At 43.0% G+C, this 19,217-nt stretch overlaps 1 protein-coding gene across 2 annotated transcripts in view; it reads right to left on the reverse strand.

Annotated features, from left to right (window-relative positions):
* galntl6 (polypeptide N-acetylgalactosaminyltransferase like 6) overlaps positions 1-19,217 on the reverse strand; it is a 1,468,073-nt gene that overhangs the window by 985,256 nt on the left and 463,600 nt on the right. The window contains exon 3 of one of the 2 annotated variants that reach the window (XM_041186365.1): positions 3,434-3,542. In XM_041186365.1, coding sequence (XP_041042299.1) covers positions 3,434-3,542 — 109 coding nt within the window. The remainder of the gene's footprint in view (positions 1-3,433; positions 3,543-19,217) is intronic. The other variant, XM_041186364.1, reaches the window with a different exon arrangement.

Here is a 19,217-nt window from a genome sequence, read left to right on the forward strand (position 1 = left end):
CCTGGAGATGCCCTGTTCCACTGTCAGGGCAGACCCAGCAGAGGTGGCGGCACAGTGGTATACAGTCGGGCAAGAGTTGCCCTGGGAGTCCTCAACATTGACTCTGGACCTCAGGGCATCAGGTCAAACATGTGCAAGGAAACCTACTCATTACCATGTACTGCACACCCCTCCCCCTGTCCTCTCAGCTGTTGATTCCGTACTCCTCCATGTTGAACGTCACTTGGAGGAAGCAATGAGGGTGACAAAGGTGCAGAATGTACTCTGGGTGGGGGCTTCAATGTCGATTACCAAAAAGTGGCTCAGAAGCATCACTGCAGACAGAGCTCGCTGAGCGCTAAATGACATAGCTGCTAGACTGGGTCTGCGGCAGGTGATGAAGGAACCAACAAGAGAGGAAAACATACTTGACCTCATCCTTACCAACCTGCCTGCCACAGACGCATCTGTCCATGACAGTATGGGTAGCAGTGACCACCACACATTTGTTGTGGAGGCAAAGTCCCATTTTCACGTTGAGGATACCCTCCATCGTGTTGTGTGGCACTATCACCATACTGAATGGGATAGATTGTAAATAAATCTAGCAGCTCAAGACTTGGCATCCATGAGGTGCTGTGGGCCATCAGTAGCAGCAGAATTGTACTCAACCACAATCTGTAATCTCATGGCCTGGCATATCCCCCACTCTACCATTACCATCAAGCCAGGGGATCAACCCTGCTTCAATGAACAGTGCAAAAGGGCATACCAGGAGCAGCATCAGGTATACCTAATAATGAGGTGTCAACCTGGTGAAGCTACAAAAGAGGATAACTTGCATGCCAAGCAGCATAAGCAGCAAGTCACAGGTCGAGCTATGAGATTCCACAACCAACAGATCAGATCCAAGCTACGCAGCCCTGCCACATCCAGTTGTGATTGGTGGTGGACAATTAAACAACTCACTGGAGGAGGAGCCTCCACAAATATCCCCTGTCAATGATGGAGGAGTCCAGCACATCAGTGCAAATGATAAGGCCGAAGCATTTGCTACAATCTTCAGCCAGGAGCGCTGTGTTATTGATTCATCTCGGCCTCCTCTGGAGGTCCCCAGCATCACAGATGCCAGTCTTCAGCCAATTCAATTCACTCCATGTGATATCAAGAAATGGCTGAAGGCACTGGATACTGCAAGGGTTATGCAAGACACCTAACGACAATGTGGAAAATTGCCCAGGTATGTCCTGTATAACAAAAGCAGGAGAAATTCAACCCGACCAATTACCACCCCATTAGTCTACTCTCGATCATCAGTAAAGTAACGGAAGGGGTCATCAACTGTGCTATCAAGCGGCACTTGCTTAGCAATAACCTGATGCTTAGTTTGGGTTCCATCAGGGTCACTCAGCTCCCTACCTCATTACAGTCTTGATTCAAACATGGACAAAAGAGCTGAACTCCAGAGATGAGGTGAGAGTGACTGCCCTTGACATCAAGGCAGCATTTGACTAAGTGTGGCATTAAGAAGCCCCAGCAAAACTGGAGTCAATGGGAATCAAGGGGAAAACTCTCCGCTGGTTGGAGTCATACCTAGCACAAAGGAAGATGGCTGTGGTGGTTGGATGTCAACCATCTCAGCTCCAGGACATCACTGCAGGAGTTCCTCAGGGTAGTGTCCTCGGCCCAACCATCTTCAGCTGCTTCATCAATGACCTCCCTTCCATCATAAGGTCAGAAGTGGGGATATTTGCTGAGGATTGCACAATGTTCAGCACCATTCGTGACTCCTCAGATACTGAAGCAGTCTATGTCCAAATTCAGTAAGACCTGGACAGACTTGGGCTGGCAAGTGGCAAGCAACATTCATGCCAACAAGTGCCAGGCAATGATCAACTCCAACAAAAGATAATCTATCCATCGCTCCTTGACATTTAATGGCATTACTGTTGCTGAATTCCCCACGATCAACATCCTGGGGGTTACCATCGACCAGAAACTGAATTGGACCAGCCATTTAAATACTGTAGCTACAAGAGCAGGTCAGAGGCTAGGAATCCTGTGGCAAGTAACTCACCTCCTGACTCCCCAAAGCTTGTCCACCATCTACAAGGCACAAGTCAGGGATATGATGGAATACTCCCCACATGCCTGGGTAAGTGCAACTCCATGAACACTCAAGAAGCTTGACACCATCCAGGACAAAGCAGCCTGCTTGACTGGCACCCCTTCTACAAACATTCACTCCCTCCACCACTGACGCACAGTAGCAGCAGTGTATACCATCTACATCATGCACTGCAGAAACTCACCAAGGCTCCTTAGGCAGCAAACCCACTACCCAAACCCACGGCCGCTACCATCTAGAAGGATAAGGGCAGCCGACAAATGGGAACACCATCACCTGGAAATTCCCTTCCAAGACATACAGCATCCTGACTTGGAAAAATACCACCGTTCCTTCACTGTCGCTGGGTCAAAATCCTGGAGCCCCCTCCCTAACAGCGCTGTGGGTGTACCTACACCACATGGACTGCAGTGGTTCAAGAAGGCAGCTCACCACCACCTTCTCAAGGGCAGTAAATGTGGGCCTAGTCAGCGACACCCACATCCCGCGAATGAATAAAAAACAACAATCCAGCCTGCCCTCCTTGAACGAAAATTGCTTCTTCCTGTTCTCTTGTTCCCAGGTTGGGTTGGCGGAGCCAGGAAATGTCCCACCTCTGCACTCCCAAGCCGGGGCGTGAAAATCCGGGCCTAACTCTGAATGTGTAGCAACACCGCAAATGCGTATTGTGGCCAAGTAGTTCTCGGGGGGCCATGTCGAAACACCATTTTAATGCTGATCCCTCACTCGGACAAATTTCATTCCTAATCGAACCCGAAACCTCCTCACTTTTAATCGAGAAAATCGAATCCCAACGAGGGATTTCTGGCTTCTATAGATTGAAGCTTTGCTTGGGTGGGGATCCACTTGTGTCTGAGTGACAACATTGTTAGTTTGAGCTGCAAGCCAGCAATCAAAGCCATAATCTAAGGTAACAATCAGATGAAAGAATCTTGTGTGCTGCAGAACGCTCGCGTGTCTGCCCACTTAACAAGTCACTGCACTTCAAAAAGGAATTCAGGGCGGGGAGGACTTTGAAAATATTTTTATACAATAAAGTGCTCCATAAATGCAAGTGCAGTTTAAATATTTCTGTGTAGTTGGCTTTCCATTTATGCCCATGGGCTTGACATTGACAATGACTGCTGGGCAATCTGCACTTTGTAAAAGCTTATGCAGGCCCGGGGGATGTTCCTCAGTTTTGAAATGGACTCCAGCTTACCATTAAGCATTAGCAAGGGAACTCAAAAAAATTTCCTTTTTGTTTTGTTTCGAATAATTGGCCCTGTTGGAATTATTGAACGCAGTACAATGTTAGGTTCTAAGAAAAAATCAGCCTCTCCATACCTGAACGCATCAGGTCTTCCTGAATGCTTTCATAGTTGTGCCAGTCTTTTCTTTTCAGCCCATCTGTCCAGCCATAGGAGCGTTCTACATTGGGGTCGAATGGGAACCTCTGAAAAAGATCATTCCAGTCGTTAACAGTTATAAAAATATCTTTATTCCATCTCCCTTTTAACCAAATCAAAATAAAGATCATGATTTTTCCCAGAGGATTAGAAACCATGACCAGTGGTTACGAATCGAGCAGTACAGCCACTACATCGCACGCTTGCAGACTCAGATTGATGGAACTATACTTCCTTGGAAAGATTTTGAGGTTAATTAGAGAGCTCTGTAAATTAGAAATTTAAACCTATAATTCAGGCTGATGCTCCCAGTGTGATAATGAGGGAGCGCGGCACAGTCAGAGGTCATGTTTTTTCTTTGCATGGGGTGTTAAACCAAAGTTCCATCTGCCCACTCAGGTGCATGTAAAACATCCCATGGCACTATTCTGGTGAAGAGCCGGGGAGTTCGCCCCAGTGTCTCGGCCAAAATTTACCCCTCAATCACTATCACTAAAACAGATTATCTGCTCCTTATCTCATTGTTTTTTGTGGCACCTTGCAGTGTGCAAATCTCAGGGGAGATGGTAGCATTGTGCTAATGTCACTAGACCAGACCCAGTCTAATGCTCTGGGGGCATATGTTCAAATCCCACCACAGCAAATGGTGGAATTTAAATGCAATTAATTAACCTGGAATATAAAGCTATTCTTAGTAATGGTGACCATGAGAACTAACATCAGTTGTTGCAAAAACCCATCTGGTTCACTAATGCCCTTCAGGGAAGGAAATCTGCCATCCTTACCTGGTCTAACCCACATATGATTCCAGACCCACAGCAATGATGTTGACTCTTATTGGACCTCCAAAATGGCCTGGCAAGCTGCTCAGTTCAAGGGCAATTAGGGATGGGCACCAAGTGTGGCGTAGCCAGTGAGGCCCATGTCCCATGAAAGAATAAAGGAAAAGAAATACAAAATTGGCTGCTGTGTTTTCTACATTACAAAAGTGACCACAATTTAGAAATACTTCACTGGCCGAAAAGCACTTTGGAACATCCAATGATCATGAAAGGTGCTATACAAATGCAAGTCTTTCTATGGATAATAATCCAAGCTGTTGGAGGTATATGGAAGTGTAGGCTAGACTTGACAGCGTCCATTGCTCATGTGAAACTTTCAGAATATTTTGGTTTTTGGCTGGATGTGACCTGGAAACGTTTGAGGAGTGTTACATACAAGTGAGTGGTTGAAGATTTATTTCCCTCTTTATTGGGTTGTGGATGTCACTGGCAAGGCCGACATCTGTTGCCCATTCCTAATCGCCCTTGAACTGAACGGCTTGGTAGACCATTTCAGGGGGCAGTGGAGGAGTTAGTCACATCGCTATGGGTCTGGCATCACGTGTGGGCCAAACCAGGTAAAGGTGGCAGATTTCCTTCCCTAAAGCACATTAGCGAATCAGACTCATGGTCACCATTACTAAGATTAGCTTTTTATTGCAGATTCAAATAATCAAATTTAAATTTCCACCAGCTGCAAGGCCTCTGGATTACTAGTCCAGTGATATTGCCATGATTCCACCATCTCCCCCACATTGGAATAATGAATCATAACCTGTACCACTCCAACAAGTAGTTCATTCTGCAATAGTATACAAAAAGGGAACGAATGTCATTCCCAATAATGCGAATCAACAATCCATTGCTCACTATTTGCTATTTTATGAATATGCCTAGGCCACTTTGTTCAATCCTTGTTTCTAAAACAGCAATTCTGTTCTCTCAATGATTAGACGATAAAACTGAACATATTTTTAATAATAGGAAACAACTGATGAAAGGCACCAAAGTTTGGGACTTGCTGGGAAAAAAATAAATGCTTGTGAGATCAGACAGTGCTAGACCCAATTATTTTCCATGGCAGAGGAGGCTGCAGCAGCAGACCATTATGGTGCAAAGTTTGATGACTGAACTTTGCAATGTGAACTGACCTTGTTAGCAAGTTGGAGAGTCTTGCAATATGCATCAGCAGAAAAAGATATAACACTAACCATTTCACTGCAAGAGCACAAAGGGTGGTTAGGGTGGGAGCTGCAGTAAGAGGTATTGGGAACTGTATTTAAGATGGATTGTTGGAAGATTTGTGGAGGTAGTTTTACTGTTCATCAAACCAGTGGGATAACTGAGTTGAAATGCCTGACGCTCGTAACTCTCCATGTAAAAGCTGAATAAAGATAATCTAATTTCCCAGCTCAGTTCTCAAGAGACAATCCCACAAAAACATGAATTAGGTGGGATAAGGAAAAAAACAAGTATATTTTGACTTGTAGATCTAAAACCCTTCCTTCTCCTGTAACATTCTGTCAGCACAAAAGAGGTTGCAGAAAAATACACCACACTGGAGGCCATTCAACCCATCCTGCCCAAGCTGCATCAGTTGAAAGAGCTATCCAATTAGTCTCAATCCCCCTCCTCTTTCTCCATAGCCCTGAAAGATATTTGCCCCTTGTCGTGTCAAGCTTCTTCAGTGTTGTGGGAGCTGCACTCCTCCAGGCAAGCACAGCTCCCACAACACTCAAGAAACTTGATACCGTCCAAGACAAAGCAGCCCACTTGTTTGGAACCACATCCACAAACATTCACTCCCTCCACCACTGGAGCACAATAGCAGCAGTGTGCACCATGTAAATGATGTACTGCAGGAATTCACCAAGGCTCCTCAGACAACAACTTCCAAACCCACGACCACTACCATCTAGAATGGCAAGGGCAGCGGATGGATGTGAACACCACCACCTGGAAGTTCCCCCACTAAGTCACTCACCGTCCTGACTTGGAAATATATCGCTGTTCCTTCACTGTCGCTGGGTCAAAATCTTGGAACTCCCTTCCTAACAGCACTATGGGTGTACCTACACCATATGGACTGCAGCGGTTCAAGAAGGCAGCTCACCACCACCTTCTCAAGGCCAACGAGGGATGGGCAATAAATGCTGGCCCAGCCAGCGAAGCCCACATCCCTTGAATGATTTTTTAAAAAATTGATAGTTACCACTGAGTCTGCTACTTTGGTTACTGACCCTCCTGCCATTGGAAACAATTTCTCCCTATCTATTAAACCCCTTATGGAATCACTGAAATTGTAATGCGGGGGGATTTCATTCTGTCATGCCTAGTGCTATCTCCATACTGTTAGACAGAGCATTAAACAAGAAATTATTGGAGCTTGTAACAAAGGCAAAGTAATAATTGTGGGGGACTTCAATCTTAACATGGACTGCAACAATCAAATTGCCAAGCGTGACCTAAGAGATGAGCTTGTCGAATGTTTTTGTGACAGTTTCTTGGAGCAATACTTTGTGGAACTGACGAGTGATAAAGTTATCTCAGGTCTAGTATTGTGTAATGAAGCAGGGTTACTTAATAATGTCAAAGTAAAAGGTTCACTGTGAAATAGTGATCACAATACCATTCAATTTCATGCTAAGTTTGAATGTGACATATTCCAATCGAAAACAAATCTTAAACTTCAACAAAGCCAATTGTATGGGTATGAAGGGAGAACTTTTTAAAAAATTCATTCATAGGGTGTGAGCTTCACTGGCTGGGCCAGTATTTATTGCCCATCCCTAGTTGCCCTTGAGAATGTGATGGTGAGCTGCCTTCTTGAACAACGACAGCCCATGAAGCGTAGGTACACCCACTGTGCTGTTAGGAAAGGAGTTCCAGGATTTTGGTGCAGCGACAGTGAAGGAACGGCCACATATTTCCAAGTCAGGATGGTGAGTGACTTGAAGGGAAACTTCCAGGTGGTGGTGTTCCCATCCATCTGCTGCCCTTGTCCTTCTAGGTGCTATTGGTCGTGGTTTTGGAAGTTGCTGTTGAAGGAGCCTTGGTGAATTCCTGCAGTGCATCTTGTAGATGGTACACACTGCTGCTCCTATGCACTGGTGGTGGAGGAAGTGAATATTTGTGGATGGGGTGCCAATCAAGCTGCTTTGTCCTGGATGGTGTCAAGCTTCTTGAGCGTCGCAGGAGCTGCACTCATCCAGGCAAGTGGGGCGTATTCCATCACATTTTTGACTTGTGCCTTGCAGAGGTTGGACAGGCTCTAGGGAGTCAGAAGGTGAGTTACTCATCACACAATTCCTAGCCTCTGACCTGCTCTTGTAGCCACTGTATGTATATGGCTTGTCCAGCTCAGTTTCTGGTCAATGGTAACCCCCAGGATGTTGATAGTGGAGGATTCAGTGATGGTAATGCCATTGAATATCAAAGGGCGATGGTTGGATTCTCTCTTGTTGGAGATAGTCATTGCCTGACACTTGTGTGGTGAGAATGTTACTTGCTACTTGTCAGCCCAAGCCTGGGTATTTTCAAGGTCTTGCTGCATTTGGACATGGGCTGCTTCAGTATCTGAGGAGTCGCAAATGGTGCTAAACATTTTGCAATCATCACCAAACATCCCCACTTCTGACCTTTTAATGGACGGAAGGTCATTGATGAAGCAGCTGAAGATGGGCCGAGGACGCTACCTTGAGGGACTCCTACAGTGATGTCCTGGAGCTGAGAAGAGTGACCTCCAACAACCACAACCACATCTTCCTTTGTGCTAGGTATGACTCCAACCAGCGGAGAGTTTTCCCCCGACTCCCACTGACTCCAGTTTTGCTCGGACTCTTTGATGCCACACTCGGTCAAATGCAGTTTTGATGTCGAGGGCAATCACTCTTACCCTACCTGGCTAAGAACTGGCTAAGGTTAATTGGATAAGTAGACTAAAAGATATGGTGGTAAATGAACATTGGGAGATGTTTGAAGAAACAAGTCAGAATGTTTAACAAAGATACATCCCATTGAAAAAAGCTTCATCAAGAAAGACCCATCTGTGGCTCAATTAGGAAGTTAAGGATGGTATTATTCTGAAAGAAGAGGTTTACAATTATTTGAAACAATAGAAGCAAGTCTGAGGATTGGGAGTGTTTTATAAACCAACAAAAGGCCAACAAAAATTTGATTAAAAAGTGATAAATAGAATATGTGAGTAAACTAGCCAACCCCAGTCATTAGGAAAATGCTGGAATCTATTACTAAGAAAATCTTAACAATACTTAGAAAAGCATTATATGTTTAGAATAAGTCAACAAGGTTTTATTAAAAGGAAATTTTTAGAGTTTTTTGAGGATGTGACTGGTAGGATAGATAAAAGGGAGCCAGTAGATGTAGTATACCTGGATTTCCAAAAGGCATTTGATAAGGTATTACAAAAATTTAACTGGCCAGTTAAGAGTGGAGTTGGGGCAATATATTAGCATGAATGGAGGATTGCTTAATAGACAGGAAGCAGAGAGTGGTCATACATGGAGCATTTTCAAGTTGGCAAGCAGTGAATAGAGGAGTGCCACAAGGATCAGTGCTGGGGCGTCAGTGATATCTATATAGCTAATCTATATTAATGACTTAGATGTGGAGACAGAAAGTAATTCATCTAAGTTTGCTGATGATACCAAGCTAGATTCAAAGGTAACCTCTGGAGAGGATGCAGAGGTTGAAAAGTAATATTGACAGGTTAAGTGAGTGGGCAACAATATGGACTATAATGTGGGGAAGTGTGAAGTTATTCACTTTGGTCATCAGAATAGGAAAACAGAATATTTTTTAAGAGACATGAAACTTGTAAATGTTAATGTTGAAAGAGACTTGAGTGTGCTCGCACAAGGGATGCAGGAAGTTAGCATGCAAGTAGCGCTAGCAATTAGGAAGGAAAATGGCATGTTAGTCTTTATTGCAAAGGGATTGGAGTTCAAGAATAATGAAACTCTGGTACAATTGTACAGGGTTTGTTGAGACTACATCTGGAACACTGTGCAATTTTGGTCTCCACATTTAAGAAAGGATATATTTACATTGGAGGTGGTACAGTGAAAGTTCACTAAATTGGTCCCTGGGATGAGGAGGGTTATCCTGTGGTACGAGACTGAGTAAATTGGGCTTATATTCTCTGGAGTTTAGAAGAATGAGAGGCAATCTCATCAAAACATATATGATTCTGAAGGTGAACACTGAGAGATTGTTTCCGCTGGTTGTGGAATCTAAAACAGGAGTGTTGTCATATTTCATTCAGAGAAAATATGCTAATGAGTCAGTAGCCAGTATGTCAACTATGTGGCCTGCAGACATTGTGCTAACAAGCTTTCAGGTTAGCTGGCAGCATGTGGTATGAAGGAATTGCAGCTGTACTTTCCTGATAACAATAGCTGTTGAACCTTTATAGTAAGTCTGTCTGCTGAGAAATCCTACACCACATCTTCAAATAAACAGAATCTATGTTTAATTTACCAGTCCTGTGTGAGATTCACAAGTTTGTATTAAGCAAATAAAGACATGCATCAATGGGGGCACAATCTCAGGGTAAGAAGCCGATCAATTAGACTGAGAGAAATTACTTCACTCAAAGGGTTGTGAATCACTGAATTTCTCTACCCTAGAGGATTGTAGATGCTCAATTGTTGGATATATTTAAGGCTGGGATTGACAGATTTTTGGCCTCTCAGGGAATTAAGGGGTATGGGGAGCGGGCAGGAAAGTGAAGTTGAAACCCAAGTTCAGCCATAATCATACTAAATGGCAGAGCAAGATCAATGGGCCATATTGCCTACCCCTGCTCCTATCTGTGTTCGCCACATTCAAACTACCTACTGTAAGTTCTTTCCATATGCCCTTAAAATTATTCTTCCTCAAGTGTCCGTGCAATTTTGTCTTTAATGCTGTAACTGATTTGGCTTCGATAGCTGCTTATGGTAATGCATTCCATGTTCCAGTAAGCTTTCACATGGAAAAAAATCCTTGTTCTAATCTAGAGCTTATACTCCATTATACCGATTCACCACCAACCAAAGGGAAGTAATCCTTCACTCATTCACTGTCTCACATTCTTCCATTAATTTGAACACTTCTGTCAGATCGCCTCCATTAACCTTCTTTGTTCGGGTGAATTTAACTTCTACGTCTTATTTATAGCCAGCCCCTTATGAATGAGAACCTCTGTTGGGCTTTAGTGCACTCAGTATCTTCTGTGTTGTAGCACCAATTTTGCACTGATGCAGTAGTGCCAGTAAATGCAGTCTTATCCTCTCACGCAGTTATATCTCGCACCCTTAGGTCATCCTTGGTACCTAATCAATTTCTCTCTATTTGTTATTTCAGTCCACAAGCGTTCTTATATAAACTTTCTGACATGCTTTACAGAGAAGATGGGTAAATGTTATGTTTTCACAATGAGTTTGCAACAAATTTTGTCAGAATGTCTACTTCTCATGTGAGGCTTGGTTTTGAATTTTCCATGGGGACGAGAACGAGATCTGGCGCACTTTGAAAATTGTGCTCCAGAATGACGTATCGGTGTCCCAATTCATCTGGGACACGCACTGCTATTTTCAGAGTAAAGGCTGGGGTTAGCTGGGAACCAGAACACGGATTGAAAATTCCGGCCGTAATTCTAGTGTTACTCTACAAAAGTCGGCATGCTCCAAATTAAATGAATTTGGAATTGTTGTCCACCTTTTCCACAGGCACTATTAGGATTCAGTTTATTATCTTTGGTGAGTTGTCTGAAACCTTTATTTTATTTACCTTTCTTTTGACTTGCATTCCGAGTGTAAGTCTTAGATTGACAGGAGCGCTCTTACCTCTGAGTCAGAAGGTTATGTGTCCAAACTCTACTCTTGAGACTCAGGTTGCCAGCTCTGGCTGGTTTCATCACATGGCCTCCTCCATCCAATCGCCTTGCCCCTGCACTCCCCCCATTGGTCATCCAACATGTTCTTTCTCATGGTGCACTGATTTTTTCACCAATTGGGAAATGAACAGATACTTCATTAGCCAATTAGATGATCCTTGGCTGACAAGTTAAACAAACTTTCCCTATCACCAACATTTATCTAACTCAGAAGCAAACATGTGGAAAGAATATTATTTTTTAATGCCTCTATGATTTTTCTCCAAGGTGTTCCTACTAGGGCCTTGAGCACAGAGTGTAAGCTGACACATGTGCCATGTTTCGGATGAGATGTTAAACCAAGACCCCCATCTGCCCTTGTGGGTGAATTTAAAAGATTTTATGTCAATATGAAGAAAAGAACAGAGGTATTCTCCCCAGCACTTTGAATAACATTTATCCCTCAACCATCCCACGAAAACAGATCTTTTGTTCAATTATCTCGTTGCTACTGGTGCTTGCAAATTGGCTGCCACATTTTTCAATATTTTATCAATGTACACACTTCAAAAACACTTAATTGGCTGTAAAGCACCTTGGGATGTTCCGAGGGTGGGAAAGCACTTTATAAATATATCTTGGTGCATTCTGTTGCTTCTTTTTTGCTGCAAATTGTTGAAGTGGTGACAGGATGCAGATTGAATGGAGGCTTTCCACAACGTGGTTACTGTATTCGCTGCTCATCGTGTCATCTACAGTACATTGGGGTGAAAGAGTACAGATTGGGTAACCGCTTTGTGGAACCACCTCCATTCAGTGTGGAAGCATGACCCTGCCATTATGGCCTACCTTATTTTGACCCCTAGTTCTAGATTCTCCCACAGGAGAAAACACCCTCTGCACATCCACTCTGTCAAGACCCCTCGGGATCTTATATGTTTCAATCAAGTCGACAATTACCCTTCTAAACTCCAGCGGACACAAGCCTAGTCTGTCCAATCTTTCCTCATAAGACAATCCTCCCATTCCTGGTAATAGTCTAGTAAACCTTCTCTGAACAGCTTCTAATGAATTTACATCTTTCCTTAAATAAGGAGACCAGTATTGTACGCCATACTCCAGATGTGGTCTCACCAGTGTCCTGCACAACTGAAGCATAATCTCCCTACTTTTGTATTCAACTCCCCTTCAGTAAAGAATAACATTCTATTAGTTTTCCTAATTAAGTGCTGTACCTGCATACAAGCCTTTTGTGATTCATGTAGTAGGACACCCAGATCCCTCTGAATCTCAGAGCTCTGTAATCCCTCACCATTTAGGTAATATGCTTCTTTTTTATTCTTCCTGACAAAATGGACAATTTCAAATTTGCCCACATTGTGCTCCATTTGCCAGATCATTGCCCACTCACTAAAACAATCTATGTCCCTTTGTAGCTTCCTATGTCCTCTTCACAACTTACTGCACTGAAGTGCTGCTTTGGGTTGCAGTAGAGTGCTTAAGTTGGAGTTTGGTGACTGAGAGAATTTAAGCGTTAATTTCTATCTAAAGTCTAGTCTTTCGTTAATTTAGTAATTAGTTAATTACTAAGTTGCTGTTTGGATTGGAAGAAGGTGAGCTTTGGGCCAGCTTTAAAACAGGGTTTATACAGGCTCTGCTTGCAGCTACAATTAGTTAATTAGATAACTGGCTTAACAGGTTTTCAGAGGCTAGATTCAGAGAGTATAAAAACAGGTCATCTTACAGTGCTGACATTGTCTGCACTGGAGTGCTGCTTTGGGCTACAGTAGAGTGCTTGAGTTGAAGTTTGGTGTCTGAGGGAGATCAGTGAGGAGGGAATGAGGTGATCCTTTGAGTACCGTGAGTACACTCGGGTAAGCATTTACTATATTTATTGCTTATAGTTTTTAAGGTCTTATTTCGTGATTCCTCATTTGTAAGGGCTATGTTCCGTAACAAGAAGCAGGGAAGAAAGATCCTAGACTAATTGTTATTATTTGATATTAAGTATTTTCCAAAAGGTTTAATTTAGTTTAAAGGGGTAAGTCATGGTAGGAGAGCTCAAACTGTGGTGTGCTCCTCCTGCTCTATGTGGGAAGCCAGGAACATTTCCAGTGCCCGGGGCCAACATGGGTGCGGGAAGTGTACCCAGCTGCAGCTCCTGGAACCTCAGGTTTTTGAGTTGGATGGGCGGCTGGGGACACTGTGGAGCATCCGCGAGGTGGAGAGTATCATGGATAGTGCATAGAGAGAGGTGGTCACACCGCAGGCTAAGAGTCCACAAGCTGGAGGGGAATGGGTGACCACCAGGCAGAGCAAGAGGACTAGGCAGGATGTGCCGGAATCTCCTGTGGCTATTCCCCTGCAAAACAGATATACTGCTTTGGATACTGTTGGGGGTAATGGCCTCTCAGGGGAAAGCAGGAACAGCCAAATTCACTGCACCATGGTTGGCTGTGCTGCACAGGCCAGGAGTAAAAATTGTGGGAATGTAATAGTTATAGGGGATTCAATTGTAAGGGGAATAGATAGGCATTCCTGTGGCCACAAATGAGACTCCAAGATGGTATGTTGCCTCCCTGGTGCCAGGGTCAAGGATGTCTCAGAGCGGCTACAGGACATTCTGAAGGGGGAGGGTGAACAGCCAGTAGTCGTGGTACACATTGGTACAAAAAACATAGGTAAAAAAAGGGATGGGGTCCTAAAAGCAGAATATAGGGAGTTAGGAAGTAAGCTGAAAAGTAGGACCTCAAAGGTAGTGATCTCAGGATTACTACAAATGCTACATGCTAGTCAGAGTAGAAATGGCAGGATATATTGGATGAATGCTTGTTTGAAGAGATGGTGTGAGGGGAAGGGTTCAGGTTCCTGGGACATTGGGACCAGTTCTGGGGGAGGTGGGGCCAGTACAAGCTGGACGGGTTACACCTGGGTAGGACTGGGACTGATGTCCTAGGGGGATTATTTGCTAGAGTGGTTGGGGAGGGTTAAACTAAAATGGCAGGGGGATGGGAACCCATACAAGGAGTCAGAGGAGGGGGAATCAAGGACAAGAACAAAAGACAGAAAGGGGAATAAGGAAAGTGATAGGCAGAGAAATCAAGGGCAAGAATCAAACAGGGCCTCTGAAAAAGAGTGGGAACGGGATAAGTAATGTTAAAAAGACAAACCTTAAGGCTTTGTGCCTTAACGCAAGGAGCATTCGCAATAAAGTGGATGAATTAACCATGCGTAAATAGATGTAAACAGGTGTGATATAGTCAGGATTACGGAGACATGGCTGCAGGGTGACCAACGATGGGAACTGAACATCTAGGGGTATTCAGTATTTAGGAAGGACAGACAAAAAAGAAAAGGCGGTGGAGCTGTATTACTGGTTAAAGAGGAAATTAATGCAATAGTGAGGAAAGATATTAGCTCCAACGATGTGGAATCTATATGGGTAGAGCTGAGAAACACTAAGGGCCAAAAAGCATTAGTGGGGCTTGTATATAGACCCCAAACTGTAATTGTGGAAAGGCATTAAACAGGTAATTAGAGATGCATGCAATAAAGGAACATCTGTAATTATGGATTACTTTAATCTGCATATAGATTGGGCAAATCAAATTAGTAACAATACCATAGAGGAGGAATTCCTGGAGTGTAGACAGGATTGTTTTCTGGACCAATACATTGAAGAACCAACTAGAGAACAGGCCATCCTAGACTGGGTATTGTGTAATGAGAAAGGAATAATTGGAAAACTAGTTGGGGATGAATGACCATAATATGATAGAATTCTCCATCAAGATGGAGAGTAAGTGAGTCTGAGGCTTGGTCCTGAATCTTAATAAACAAAACTACAATGGTATGAGGCGCGAGTTGGCAATGATGGATTGGGAAACGTTACTTAAAAGAATGACACTGGATAGGCAATGGCAAACATTCAAAGAGCGCATGGGTGAACTGCAACAATTGTTTATTCCTGTCTGACACAAAGGTAAACAGGAAAGGTGGCCAAACCATGGCTTGCAAGGGAAATTAGGGATAATATCAGATCCAATGAAGAGGCATACAAATTGGCCAGAAAAAACAACAGACCTGAGGACTGGGAGCAGTTTAGAATTCAGCAAAGGAGGATCAAGGGATTGATTAAGAAGGGGAAAATAGTGTACGAGGGTAAGCTTGTGGGGAACATAAAAACTGACTGTAAAAGTTTCTATAGATATGTGAAGATAAAAAGATAGGTGAAGACAAATGTAGGTCCCTTACAGGCAGAAACAGGGGAATTTATAATGGGGAACAAAGAAATGGCTGACCAACTAAATACATACTTTGGTTCTGTCTTCACAAAGGAGGACGCAAATAACATACCAGAAATGTTGGGGAACACAGGGTTTAGTGAGAGAGAGGAATTGAAAGAAATCAGTATTAGTAGGGAAATGATATTGGAGAAATTGATGGGATTGAAGGCTGATAAATCCCCGAGGCCTGATAATCTACATCCCAGAGTACTTAAGGAAGTGGCCCTAGAAATAGTGGATGCATTGGTGGTCATCTTCCGAGATTCTATAGACTCTGGCACAGTTCCTACAGATTGGAGGGTAGCTAATGTAACTCCACTATTTAAAAAGGGAGATAAAGAGAAAACAGGGAATCATAGACCAGTCAGCCTGACGTCAGTAGTGGGGAAAATTCTAGAGTCCATTATAAAAGATTTAATAGCTGAGCACATGGAAAACGGTGGCAGAATCGGACAGAGTCAGCATGGATTTATGAAAGGGAAATCATGCTTGACAAATCTATTGGAATTTTTCGAGGATGTCACTAGTAGAGTTGATGAGAAGGAGCCAGTGAATGTGGTTTATTTGGACTTTCAGAAGGCTTTCGACAAAGTCCTACATAAGAGATGGAATAAACGGGTCCTTTTCCGAACGGCAGGCAGTGGCTAGTGGGGCATCGCAGGGATCGGTGCTGGGACCCCAGCTATTCACAATATATATTAATGATTTAGATGAGGAAACTAAATATAATATCTTCAAATTTGCAGATGAAACAAGGTCAAGTGGGAGGGTGAGCTGTTAGGAAGATGCAGAGATGCTTCAGTGTGATTTGGACAAGCTGAGTGAGTGGGCAGATGCATGGCAGATGCAGTATCATGTGGATAAATGTGAGGTTATCCGTTTTGGTTGCAAAAACAGGAAGGCAGATTATTATCTGAATGGCTATAAATTGACAGAGGGGAATGTGCAATGAGACCTGGATTTCCTCGTACACCAGTCACTGAGGGTAAGCATGCAGGTGCAGCAGGCGGTAAAGAAGGCAAATGGTACATTGGCCTTCATAGCGAGAAGATTCAAGTACAGGAGCAAGAATGTCTTGCTACAATTATACAGGACCTTGGTGAGACCACACCTGGAATATTGTGTGCAGTTTTGGTCTCCTTATCTGAGGAAGGATGTTCTTGCTATAGAGGGAGTGCAGTGAAGGTTTACCAGACTGATTCCTGGGATGGCGGGACTGACATATGAGGAGAGATTGAGTCGGGTAGGATTACATTCGCTGGAGTTGAGAAGAATGAGGGGAAGGATCTCATAAAAACCTAGAGAATTCTAACAGAGCTAGACAGGGTAGAACCAGGAAGGATGTTCCCGATGGTGGGGGAGTTCAGAGCCAGGGGTAAGAAGAAATTTCTTCACTCAGAGAGTGGTGAGCCTGTGGAATTCACTACCACAAAGCAGTAGAGACCAAAACATTGTATGTTTTCAAGAAGGAGTTAGATATAGCTCTTGGGGCAAAAGGGATCAAAGGATGTGGGGAGAAAGCAGGAGCAGGCTATTGAGTTGGATCAGTCATGATCATAATGAATGGCAGAGCAGGCTCGAAGGACCGAATGGCCTACTCCAGCTCCTACTTTCCATGTTTCTATGTTACTTTCCTACCTATCTTTATATTAACAGCAAATTTAGCAAACATACCTTTGGTCTCTTCATCCAACTCTATGATATAATTAGTTAAAAGTTGAGACACCAGCAATGATCCTTGTGGCACTCCATTTGTTACATCCCACCAACCATTAAAAAGACCCATTTATGCCTACCCTCTGTTTCCTGTTAGCTATTCAATCTTCTATCCATGACAACATGTTACCCATTGCACCATGAGCTTTTATTTTCCGCAATAACCTTTGACGTGACACCTTATCAAATGCCTTCTGGAAATCTAAGTACAGTACATCCACCAGTTCCCCTTTATCCACAGCACATGTGACTCCTTCAAAGAACTCCATTAAATTAGTTAAACATGATTTCCCTTTCACAAATCCATGTTGAATCTGCCTGATTGTCCTGAATTTCCTAAGTGCCCTGACAGATGTTAAGCTAACTGGCCTGTCTTTGCCTGTTTTCTGCCTCCCTGCCTTTCTGAATAAAGGAGTTACATTTTCTAGTTTCCAATCTAATGGCACCTTTCCTGAGTCCAGGGAATTTTGCAAAATTAAAACCAATGCATCAACTATCTCAGATAGTTCTTTTCAGATCCTACGATGAAATCCATCCTGACCTGGGGACTTGTCAGCCTGCAGCTCGAACAATTGCCTAAGTACTACTTTCCTGGTGATTGTAATTTTTTTGAGTTCTTCCCTCCCCTCCAATTCATGATTTACAGCTATTTCTTGGATATTACTTTTATCATCTATGGTGAAGACCAATGCAAAATACCTGTGCGAGTCATCTGCCATCTCTTTCTTTCCATTATTAATTCCCAAGACTCATTTTCTATAGGACCAACTTTGTTAAATCTCTTCTTACTTAAGTATCTATAGAAACTCTTACTATCCATCTTTATGTTTCTAGCTTCTTCGCATACTCTAATTTTCCACCCTTATTAATCTTTTTGTCATTCATTGCTGTTCTTTATATTCTGTCCAATCTTCTGACCTGCCATCCATCTTTGCGCAATTATATACTTTTACTTTAAGCTGGATACTGTCTTTAACTTTTTTAGTAAAGGTGGTGGGTCTTCCCCTTGGAATTTTTCTTTCTCATTGGAATGTATATATTCTATGCATTCTGAAATATCCCTTTAAATGGTACCCCTGCATCTTGATCGACCTATCCCTTAACCTCATTTCCAGTTCACTTTAGCTAGCTCTGCTTTCATTTCCTCATAATTGCCCTTATTTAAGTTTAAAATACTAGTCTTGGACGCACTCTTCTCTCCCTCAAATTGAATGTAAAATTCAATCATATTATGATTGCTGTTACCTAGGGGTGCCTTCATTATGAGATTATCAATCAATCCTATCTAATTGCACAATACCAGGTCTAGTGTAGCCTGCTCTCTGGTTGACTCCAGAATGTACTGTTCTAAGAAACTATCCTGAAGATATTCTATGAACTCCTCATTAAGGCTACATTTGCCCATTTGATTTTTCCGGTCTATATGTAGATTAAAGTCCCGCATAATTATTGCGGCATGGCACCTTTCTGATAAGCTCCCGTTACCCCTTCCTCTATACTCTGCCCTACCATGTGGTTACAATTAGGGGACCTGTATACCACTCCCACAAGTGACATCTTGCTTTCATCATTTCTCATCTCAACCCAAATCGCTTCTACATCCTGGTTTCCGGAAATTAGGTCATCCCTCACTAATGCACTAATACCATCATTAATTAATAGACACCTCCATCTTTTCCCAGCTTCCTGTCTTTCCTAAATGTCATGTACCCTTCAATATTCAGGTCCCAATCTATGTCATCCTGCAGCCATGTCTCTGTAATGGCCATCAGATTGCACTTTTTTGTTTCTAATTGCACTATCTATTCATCTGTATTGTTTTGAATGCTACATGCATTCAGATACAGAGCCTTTAGTTTTGTCTTTTTATTATTTTTGTAACATGTAGCCTTGACTGCTGTTTTACTTGACTGCTGCTTCCTTCTCATTGAATGTTTTGCTTTTTCTTTTATTTTCGCTTTTAGACAAAAGGACACATGCTCGTAGACATCTTTTTGCTTCTTTATTTCTTTTCTTGCCCCA

Source organism: Carcharodon carcharias, chromosome 4 (assembly GCF_017639515.1).
Source record: "Carcharodon carcharias isolate sCarCar2 chromosome 4, sCarCar2.pri, whole genome shotgun sequence".
Classification (NCBI taxonomy): domain Eukaryota; kingdom Metazoa; phylum Chordata; class Chondrichthyes; order Lamniformes; family Lamnidae; genus Carcharodon; species Carcharodon carcharias.